This window comes from Taurulus bubalis, assembly GCF_910589615.1.
Source record: "Taurulus bubalis genome assembly, chromosome: 15".
NCBI classification, from domain to species: Eukaryota; Metazoa; Chordata; class Actinopteri; order Perciformes; family Cottidae; genus Taurulus; species Taurulus bubalis.
In genome coordinates this window covers 14,991,856-15,002,513 of record NC_136603.1, presented here as the reverse complement: position 1 = coordinate 15,002,513, position 10,658 = coordinate 14,991,856, and the positions used below count along the sequence as shown (strand labels likewise).

The 10,658-nt window shown below is 38.3% G+C and overlaps 1 protein-coding gene across 1 annotated transcript; it reads left to right on the top strand.

The window, feature by feature from the left end:
* Window positions 1–4,121: 4,121 nt before the first annotated feature.
* slc5a3b (solute carrier family 5 member 3b) lies at window positions 4,122–7,398 on the top strand. Its single transcript, XM_079230874.1, has one exon. It carries the CDS (start codon window positions 4,363–4,365, stop codon window positions 6,472–6,474), a length of 2,112 nt encoding a protein of 703 aa, XP_079087000.1. The 5' UTR covers window positions 4,122–4,362; the 3' UTR covers window positions 6,475–7,398.
* The last annotated feature ends 3,260 nt before the right edge of the window (window positions 7,399–10,658 follow it).

Sequence of the window (10,658 nt, the reverse complement as noted above, 5' to 3'; positions counted from 1 at the left end):
TGCGATATATAGTAAGCATCAGTGCTTGTGATGGTGGAAATCTAAACATTTTTACAATGTTATTTTTGCCAATGGTCAATTTACTGACACCTTTGAGGAATGGATGAAATATTTTGGGGGAGTTAGTGCCATTTGCAGAGATGCAATATAGCTGCAGTGAAGCAGTTGTGACAATTGCACTGACAGTTTAGAAAAAGAAGACTATCCCTAGAAGACTAAAATAAGCAATAAGTCAACATGTCTGCTTTTGATTAAATGCAGATTTTATCCATTTTTAAAGTAATTTTCTTACCAATTTGAAATAAACTTTAAATGTCAAGTTACAACCGCCATCAATTTTATTTTTTAATTTTTGTGAATAACTAAGCATTATTTGTCACAATATCTGACACTTTCATCTTATAATTAATGCTCACATTGTCAAATACTGCTGGATCTGTTTGGCAGTTAGTTCTTTATAACAATGTCATCATGACAATATTAATGTGTATGTCAAGTGTAATTTTTCACCCGAGGTTTGTTTATAACTTTGTTAGCTATATAATACATAGTATGCACACACACTGTAAAATACATGTTCACGTCTCTAGGTGGAGCTCCTGCATTATTTGAACCCGCCTGTACAAAAACTGACAAAAGATAATGTGGCCACGTAGTGCTTCATGTTCAAAGTATCAATAGAAATGATTCATTTTAAAGATTGCAATCTGGGATTCTGCTTGTAATAAAGGCGTGTAATGTTTACTAAATCACTTTCCAAAATTATTTATAATACTATTATTTAATCTTTCCATTGATTCATTTTTACCTCCATGTTTATGTATTAAGTCTTGTCTGACTGAAACATAGTAAAATGTCATGAAAAAATGATTGATAGATTCCAGTAAAATATTGGAAGGCTTTGCCATGAGAAATGAGAAATATATATATATATATATATATATATATATATATATATATATATATATATATATATATATATATATACATATATGTATATATGTATATATATATATATATATATACATATATACATATATGTATATATATATATACATATGTATATATATATACATATATATGTATATATATATATATATATATATATATATATATATATATATATATATATATATACATATATATGTATATATCTATATATATGAATTGGAAATGCAGGTTTTGTGTTTGTGAATTCAGGTAACTCAAAGAAAGTCTTGTGATAACAACGTGCTTTGTGAACCAAAAGTAAAGCTATCGTCATGGGAACTGTGAACATGGAGAGTGCTGTATAACAGTTCACTGGTGTTTCTGGACAAAATTAAAGGTCGATTGTTTTTCTCCCCTTTTTTCTTTTAGTTAAAGTGACCTCCTCCTTGCCAAAACTGCCATGATTCTTAACTGCTTGGCTTAGAAACTAATAGAGTAACATTTATGCCTGCTGTGTTTGTTACTTCTAAATATTAGGCAGATTTAATCATATGCTTTTGAGTTGGCCCTAAGGCCATTACTGTCAGAAAAAAAGGCAACAAACTTGAATAAAAAAATTGGCTTTAAGTTTATTAATTCAGAAGTTTTACTTGTGTTTATTTACTCTTAAATAACATCTTGAACTTGTTTATGATGTGTCCTCTTATAATTGTACCTCATGTCACTTCTGATCACACTAAATTTGATGTTTCATAACTGACATGTCAATAGATTAGATTAATGGACCGCAAGATGCAGTAGCTGAAGTGCACACCAATCTCAAATATGGTTTGCATTGTTTTCATTTGGACCAGAGATAAGACAATGTCACTCCATAGAAAAAGTTTTGTAACTTTCGAATTACTGGAGAGCTGTAACTTTAATGCAATGCCTACTGGGAAGTTTATGCTCACAATGTTTCTATATAACATGATTTGATGAGGTAAATAAAGGATTATTGCACAATTTGTCGACTCATTCTTCAATTATAAGACTCACAGAAGAAGAATTGTATTTATTGATATATTTTTTGGCAAAAACAATTATTTAAATGTTCATAAACATCTACGAAGTAAGAGAAAATGATATCGCGTTTGTCACCGCAAAGTTTTCTAATGTTGACGCCTGTTGTTTTTTACACACACACACACACACACACACACACACACACACACACACACACACATAAACGATATGAGGGAATAATTAAAGCTTCAATTCTGTTTCATGCCATAAGATGGAAGAACAGATGACATTCTGGCAGAGCAGGGTGTTTTAAAACATGTTGACCTTCATAATACAAAGTATGAAGTTGTGTAAATAGTGTGAGTGAATCAGTAGATAAGCAGACAAAACACATAACTTATTAATGGAGCCAAATAGATTACTCGCTGATGTGGTGATGTATTTTTGGTACTTTCCTTCAAATTTAACATGTGATATTTCGTCACAACCAATCAGAGAATTGTACACTGTTTTCCGTAAGCATGATAAAAATGTTCGAGCAGCGGGCGCAAGTGTGTCTCTGGCGTTTTTTTGATGACTAAAGGAAGAAAGTTAAAGAGGAAAATAAATCAGAAAGTACCTTCCACTGTCTAGTCATTTTGACCAGACTTTTGACAAAAGAACAGCATTTTAAACAACATTTTAAACAGTAAGACAGAGGTGGGTTCCACCATGGGGTCACTTGGGGTCAGGGGGGCGTGGCTTGAACGAGCGCGCATGAGTAGCAAAAGGAGAGTGATGGCGTTTGTTTGGCGTCTGTTAGCCGCTCCTAAGAAAACGGACTGTGAACGTCAAAACGAGGAGGCAGCTATCGTGCGGGGAGACGGGTCTTCCGGAAGGAGTCGCTTCCTCATTTTCACCTCCCTTCTTCTGGGGCGAGGAGAGTCGTAGTAGTACATTTAGCCTCTGCTAGCCAAACAAGGTAGCGTGCGTCTTTAGTATGTGTCCGTGTTAAAACAATGGAGCCGGCGGGTCTGAATATAACGACTAACTTGACCTAACGCTATATATTAAAAATAATATGTGGTCATATGCGTAGCTATGTTTTCGGTAATGACGATAATTATCTGTGTCAAACGAGCGTCGATACAAATATGTCTGGTGAGATACCTGGCCTATGTTTACCTTCGTGCCTAGACGGTGATGTTAACCCACAAGTTGTGGAGCTCTCCCACATGGTTGAGGTCAGCCTTATGTTGACCTCAACCGCTTCAGGGAGTCGGTCGTATGCAACGCGACTTATTCTTTATTCTGACATTGCTGTGTTTTAGAGTTTCCTGGACAGTTTGTGGTGAACACGTGCAGCCTCTGACGGTGACATGGTAGGATGGACACTTTTTTGTATTAAGAGGGAGGGGTACACGAAGCCTGTGAGGAGGAACGCACGCTTATTTTCTACCATGCGTGGACGGCTGCAACCACAGGGGGTGTGTGTGTGTGTGTGTGTGTGTGTGTGTGTGTGTGTGTGTGTGTGTGTGTGTGTGTGTGTGTGTGTGTGTGTGTGCGCGCGTGCACACACAAATGTGATTTACAAAACAGATGTCCTTATCACCATGCAAATGGCATTTTTTCCTGGATTTAATTTGATCGATCTATACATATTTGTTGAATTTGAATTACAAAGCATTCAACTAACTGTAACTTGGTGCGGGGCTTTTCCATTGGCACTGCCATCTTTTTTTGATACAGCATGGTGATAACAAGTAATGGAAAGAAACCAAGTACATTTACTCAAAGACTGTACTTTAGTACAATTTTGATGCTACTTTCTATTGCACTACATTTCAGAGGGAAATGTTGTACATCTTTCTTCACCACATTCATTTATATTGAGTAAATGAAATACCACAATAACATTATAATGCATCTTACATGTTAATACATCGATATAAATACTATAAGTATCACCGAACGTGACCATTTGGCTGCATAGTGACTCTTTTTTTATTATTATTGGAAGACTTTTAATTAAAAGACATTAAAGTCATTTTTAAACCTCACTTTGTATTTCTATCCTGTTTTCAGAGAGGCTGTAAACTTTCAAGCATTTGTGTTTGGTGTATTACTCTTCTCAAATTATGGCTTTTTCTTTTTGCTGTCTTTCAGAAATTTGAAATTTAGGCTTTTGTAGACCAGAGAGAGAGGCCTACAACGTCGTCCTTTCAAAACTAGAACGACCACAATGCCGTTGGATAAACCCCTCAGAAGCACACCTAGTGATTTTGACCTGACGATGGATACCACAGCTTCCCAACAGCAAACCAAAACAAAGCATTTCCATTGTTCCGTTTTAAACAATTAAATCGGTAATTTACTACTTTTTGTATTATTCTTTTGTATAGTTGTGAGCTCTACTTCGAAGCGTTTATTTTGAGATAATCTATAAAAATGGCACCTGGAATGGAGTCTGTAGACATCGCTGTGGTAGCCATGTATTTTGTCCTGGTATTAGCCATTGGGTTTTTTGCCATGTGGAAATCCAATCGCAGCACTGTGAGTGGCTACTTCCTGGCTGGACGCTCTATGACGTGGATAGTGGTAGGTGCATCACTCTTCGTCAGCAACATTGGCAGTGAACATTTCATAGGCCTGGCTGGGTCAGGCGCCGCTAGTGGCTATGCTGTTGCAGCATGGGAATTTAATGCCCTTCTACTTCTGCAGCTGCTTGGCTGGGTGTTTGTCCCTGTGTATATACACTCGGAAATCTACACAATGCCTGAGTACCTGTCGAAACGCTTCGGTGGCAACAGGCTCAAGATTTACTTTGCTTTCTTGTCCTTATTATTATATATTTTTACCAAGCTGTCTGTGGACTTATTTGCTGGAGCTCTCTTCATTCAAGAGTCATTGGGTTGGAACATTTATGTCTCTATCTTCCTGCTCATTAGTATGACTGCACTGCTCACTGTCACTGGCGGATTGGTGGCAGTACTCTACACAGATTCACTTCAGGCAGTGTTGATGATTGGTGGAGCCCTAACCTTAAGCATCCTTAGTATAGTCAAAGTTGGTGGACTAGAGGGCGTCAGAACTAAGTACATGCTGGCAGTTCCCAATGTTACTGCAATAATGGCCAGCGGAAACTTCACCTATTCACCTTCCTGCAATATTGAACCTAAACCAAATTCTCTACGTGTCCTTCGGGGTCCCCTGGATGAAGACATCCCATGGCCAGGCTTCCTTCTTGGCCAGACCCCTGCATCTATTTGGTACTGGTGTGCAGACCAGGTCATTGTTCAGAGAGTACTTGCAGCAAAGAACATTGTGCACGCTAAGGGAGCTACGCTCATGGCTGGATTGCTCAAGGTCCTTCCCATGTTTCTAATTGTCATTCCAGGAATGATCTCCCGCATCTTGTTTGCTGACGAGCTCGTCTGCATCGGGCCAGAGCACTGCATGTCTGTGTGTGGTTCTCAGGCCGGCTGCTCCAACCTTGCCTACCCACGCCTGGTCATGGCGGTGATGCCTGTGGGACTCAGGGGTTTGATGATGGCAGTCATGATCGCTGCCTTGATGAGTGATCTAGACTCGATTTTCAACAGCGCAAGCACCATTTTCACACTGGACATATACAAAACCGCTCGAAGCAAGGCTTCTCAGCGCGAGCTGCTGATTACGGGCCGCTTGTTTGTTGTGCTCATGGTGGTAATCAGCGTTGCCTGGGTCCCTGTTATTATTGAAATGCAAGGTGGACAGACATACCTCTACATCCAGGAGGTTGCTGGCTACCTCACTCCACCGATTGCTGCCCTTTTCCTGTTAGGTGTGTTCTGGAAGCGGTGCAATGAGATGGGTGCATTCTGCGGAGGGATGACAGGTCTCGCACTCGGTATCGTACGATTGGTCCTAGCTTTTGTCTACCGCCAGCCTCGCTGTGACCAGCCAGATGATAGGCCTGTCTTCATTGCTAATATTCACTACATGTATTTTGCTTCTGGGCTGTTCTGGATTTCAGGGTTTGTGGCGGTGGTGGTCAGCCTCTGCACCACTCCACCAGATGAGGAGCAGGTCCGTACCACCACATTCTGGGGGCTCCGCAACGTTGAAACGGTTCCCACCAAGGACAGAAAGGACACTTACAGGTTGACTGAAAAGAGCCATTGTAGTGCAGACAACAGTCTCCATGAAGAAATGCTCCCAGATGTCAGAGAGGAGAAGTGTTTGGATGGGGCACATGCTGACTATGACCCAGAAACCCCTAGTACGGAAACATCCCCTGTCGCGACCCCTCCAGAACAGTTTGGTAGTGCAAGGGTAGAGATGATCAGAAAGGAAAGCGGCCATGTTAATGGGGAGACTGGAAGGTGTATGTGTTTACTGAAATGGTTTTGTGGCTATAAGGACGGGGCACAGAGCTCGAAGGAAAAAGTTGTGTGGGAGGATGCAAGAGTCATTGCAGAGAGGCTGTACGAGCCACCTAGAATTAAAACTCTCCTCAACGTGGGTCTGCTTATCAACTCTTGTTTGGCCATCTTCATGTATGTCTACTTCTCACTTTAGTTGAACTCTGCACGGATCCAATGTGGACTGGTGTGACTGTTTTTTTATTTAGGTGAGAGTTGTGTGGGGGGTTGGTGGCTGTTTTTAAAACAAACGATTTAATTTTCAAAGAATTGAGAAGCTCTCTCTGTAATACAATTGTATTTTGTAGCTCTAACAAGGATCTAATCCGTTGTTTTAAATTATGACATCATTGCCACATGAAAACAATTGTACTCCTTAATGACTGAAGCTTATTTGACTAGTGTGTGTCCTTTTTGTATAGCGCTTGTATTAATCCTACATTTGGAATATGTAGGCTCAGAGTTTTTTGTTTTTTGTACTCTATGAATTTAATATTTGCCTTATTTGACATATGCACTTGTTTTTTTCTGTGAAAATGAAATGTATTCTGTGATTTATGCTTTTTTTTCCCCTCTATTTTAGTTGATGGCGACTGTAGGCTTAGTTGCTGGTGTAGCACAGGAAATGAAGAGAAGAAGCACAATATTATAAATTGTTACGCTTGTTGTTATCCTAATTTGTATAGTAACAATAAGCCACTACCAATGATCATGTTTCTGTATTCATTTATACTTTATGAATATCTCATCGTATGGTTACCATTGTTCAAAGGGGTTGAGTCTGTTGCATTATGTTAACATTGTGTATACTGTAATTCAGGGCTCATGTAGCGGACTGTACTGTGTCAATGTACCTTTTAGTGTTGTGCAATTCATCTTGTTTCTAGTGCACCTTTCTATAAACCTCTTTTACCAAATGTGTCTTAGTATACAATGCTAAAATGAAAATTCAGTTTCACTTCCTGATTATTATGTTTTTGAGGATTAAGTGATGATTGCTTTATGGGAAGGTGATTTATGTTGCTTTCTTTCTCACAGAGAATATACATTGTTGTTTTTATGACTTAAAATAAAATTCTCGTTGAGACAACAAAAAAATGTGTATTCATTGTCTATGTTGTCATGGAACAAAAAGGTATAGTTAGAGAATATACATTATTTAAACACTAACATAAAGTCAGTTTTGCTCAACATGAACATCCATTTTAAATAAAGTGGACCCATATTCACAATTTGTCTCATGGTTATGTTGGTATTGACACATCTTATTACAACTCTTCTATAACTGCATTATCTGTTGTTGATATTCTCCAACTTCTTCATGTATGATTGAGATGTCTTCAAAACTCAAAAGAGGTAGGAAGGAATTTCTTAACACAAGATTAATCCAACCAAAAAGCCAGGTGTAGTGCTTTATAAATCTCTACTTCTTACCAGTTTGCTCCATACATTCCTCTTTCCAAGCAAACATTGAAATCCATTAAACGTTCACGCTACTTGTTAGAAAGCACAGAGGCCAAAATTAAAAACTAAGCAATAGCGTAATTATTCAAATGGTTTGATAATGTGTTCACGAGTACAATGTTTTTTGAGAGTGACACAACCAATGTTATTGCATTAAAAGACCTTTGACTTATGACTCCCCATTGCAACAAAGTGAAATGCAGCATGAACATCTAAAGGGGAGTGTGTAGTTGCGAGCAAATTGAGAAATACTTTTCCTGCCAGCAGCTGCTTTGGCAACCTTGACCAAGGCAGTTGAATAAGTCAGTTAATCAGATATTTGCTAAATGTTTGTACAACGGTTGCCAGAAAGAAAAAAAATCATTTCACAGAATTAGTAGAAACTTTGACCTACTGCCAGAGGTGTCAAAAGTATTCACATTCATTACTCAAGTAGAAGTATAGATACTAGGGTTTAAAAATACTTCTGTAAAAGTTGAAGTATCAACTCAAGCTTTTTATTTAAGTAAAAGTACTGGTTTAAAAACTACTTAAAAGTATAAAAGTAAAAGTAATGTAAGGGGAATGACAAACTCTTAAGCCGCGTCTCAGGGTCCTATAGTGCACTACCCCACCTCCCCCAAAACAATCATTTTTATAAAGGCCAAAATGACTATAATGTTTTAAAATGTTATGTTGAAAAATGTGGGATGCACTAGGCTACCCGTTTCAGCTGCATATATGCCCATTTAAAATGATCACATTTTATTACAGTGCAAATACATTAAAGTACCATATGTGTACTACTGAGCATTAACATGCGTTTCATGGAGTGGAAGACATGATAACTAGTTGCCTATAAGTATTGTAATAGTGCAAAATAGGCGGCGGCGGCGACTCCGACACAAACACTTAAAGCTGTGGTTCTCAAACTTTTTCTGTAAATAACATAATTGTGTGACTCATCTGTGCTTTTATAAATAACAGAATAAAGACAATTGCAATCACTTTCAAGTAAATCAGATTGCCATATCAGACAATGTTTTGTGTAAGTTCTATCTGTGCAAAAAATTACTCATATTTAGTTACTACTAAATAGCTCATTGTGGAAAACAATAAGCTTTTAATTTTTTTTGCCAAACAAAACAGAATGAGTGCAGGTATGTGAGCCATCAGGTTGTATCCATATTAGTGGCTGCAGTGACCTGCTTTCCTCGACACACATGTTATAAACGGGGTTGTAGATTTGATACGGCCTCTCTCAATTCATGTTAAATATTGAGCTTTGATCTGTTTTTTTATTTTGAGAAACGCAACAGCAAGAAAAGACGAGCTCACGGCGTCGCGTCAAATCGCGCATGCGCAAGCGTAACCTGTTAACGGCGTACCGTAACCATTTACCCGAAAGTACAGGCATTTGTACATGTATTTATTAATGACTTAGTTTTATATCCGTGTACTTTGTACTTTTGTAATATGTGAAGTGCTCGGGTGCGAGGAGAACTCCGCTGCTCCTCACAGGAGAGCTGCTGTTGCATCTTCACCCTGGGAGCGTTTAAAACGCAGATATAGCGGTCTACTTTTCACGCGACATATTTTTCGACCCTCTCTGTCCGCTGGTGTGTGTGCTCAGCGCTCACCTGTGTGCGCGCGCACGTATCTGTGGGCAACGGGGCGGAGAGTTTTTTTGTGTGTGTGTTTTTGAACGATGACAAGCCAAAGTGAAAACAAACCAAAATTAAATAGTAACGAGGCTATTTTTAAAATGTAGGGAGTAGAAAGTACAGATATTTGCGTGAAAATGTAAGGAGTAGAAGTAAAAAGTCGTCTGAAAAATAAATACTCCAGTAAAGTATAGATACCCAAAATTTCTACTTAAGTAAGGTAACGAAGTATTTGTACTTCGTTACTTGACACCTCTGCCTACTGGTGTAGGTCTGGAGCTCAGCTCTCTTGTGTTGTTGTTATTTTACATTACTGTTAAAGGTACAACACACACTTTGAGTTTGACATCCCTGTCAAATTCAAACAAATTTGAGTTTCCTTTATCATTCACATTTATTTTACACACTGTGCCTACTACTCTACTGACTCATACTCCCTCTTTACTAGAGGAAGTTAATGATATCCTTGTGGAAAAGTACTGGCATCCAGGCCATGCTTTGTTCATTGTCTAGATTTGTGTTTTCGTCTATTTCTCCAAAATGACTTCACAGCATTATAATGATGGTTTTACGTGTCAATATGGCTATGTGTAACCTACATAAGAAACATTTTCAAATGACATTTTGATGGCATTATATATTGTATGTTTTTTTTATACAGACATGCAAATTTGATGGTAATCTACATATTGATGATAAAAATGTTTTATGTTCACAGAATTAAAGGTGACACATTTTAGAATATATACTGTCTTCAGCACAATGGATAAGATGTCAGTTGTTTGCCTGGAAGCATACTAAGCAGGACTTTCCCCTTTGAAACAACATTATAATTTAAACAAATCTTTACTTACAACCTATTGGTAATCCGTGTCAGTTTTTGTGTCAGTGACTCATCTTTGTACCTAAACGCTGTCTTCTTATTATTGCTGTTTGGGATTTTTACGGTGGTAATCCTTTGGCAGGGGATGTAACAGGAAGTGTTGATGCCCTGAACTGATCGTCAAAGGCCACACTTCCCAACACGCTGTCAACTGCTTCCAGCAAGTTGCAGAGGCATCAAATCCAATGGTTCTGGATGTAGATGGTTGATAGAATGGATAGGATAGAATATATACTGTATTCATCCCCAAAGGGAAATTTGGTTATAGTCTTGTTGTTAAAGTTTTGGGTTGAAGCCTTTCTATACTGGTACGATTTAGGTCTGCCCGAGAGGTTCAACTCAGGAAAATCA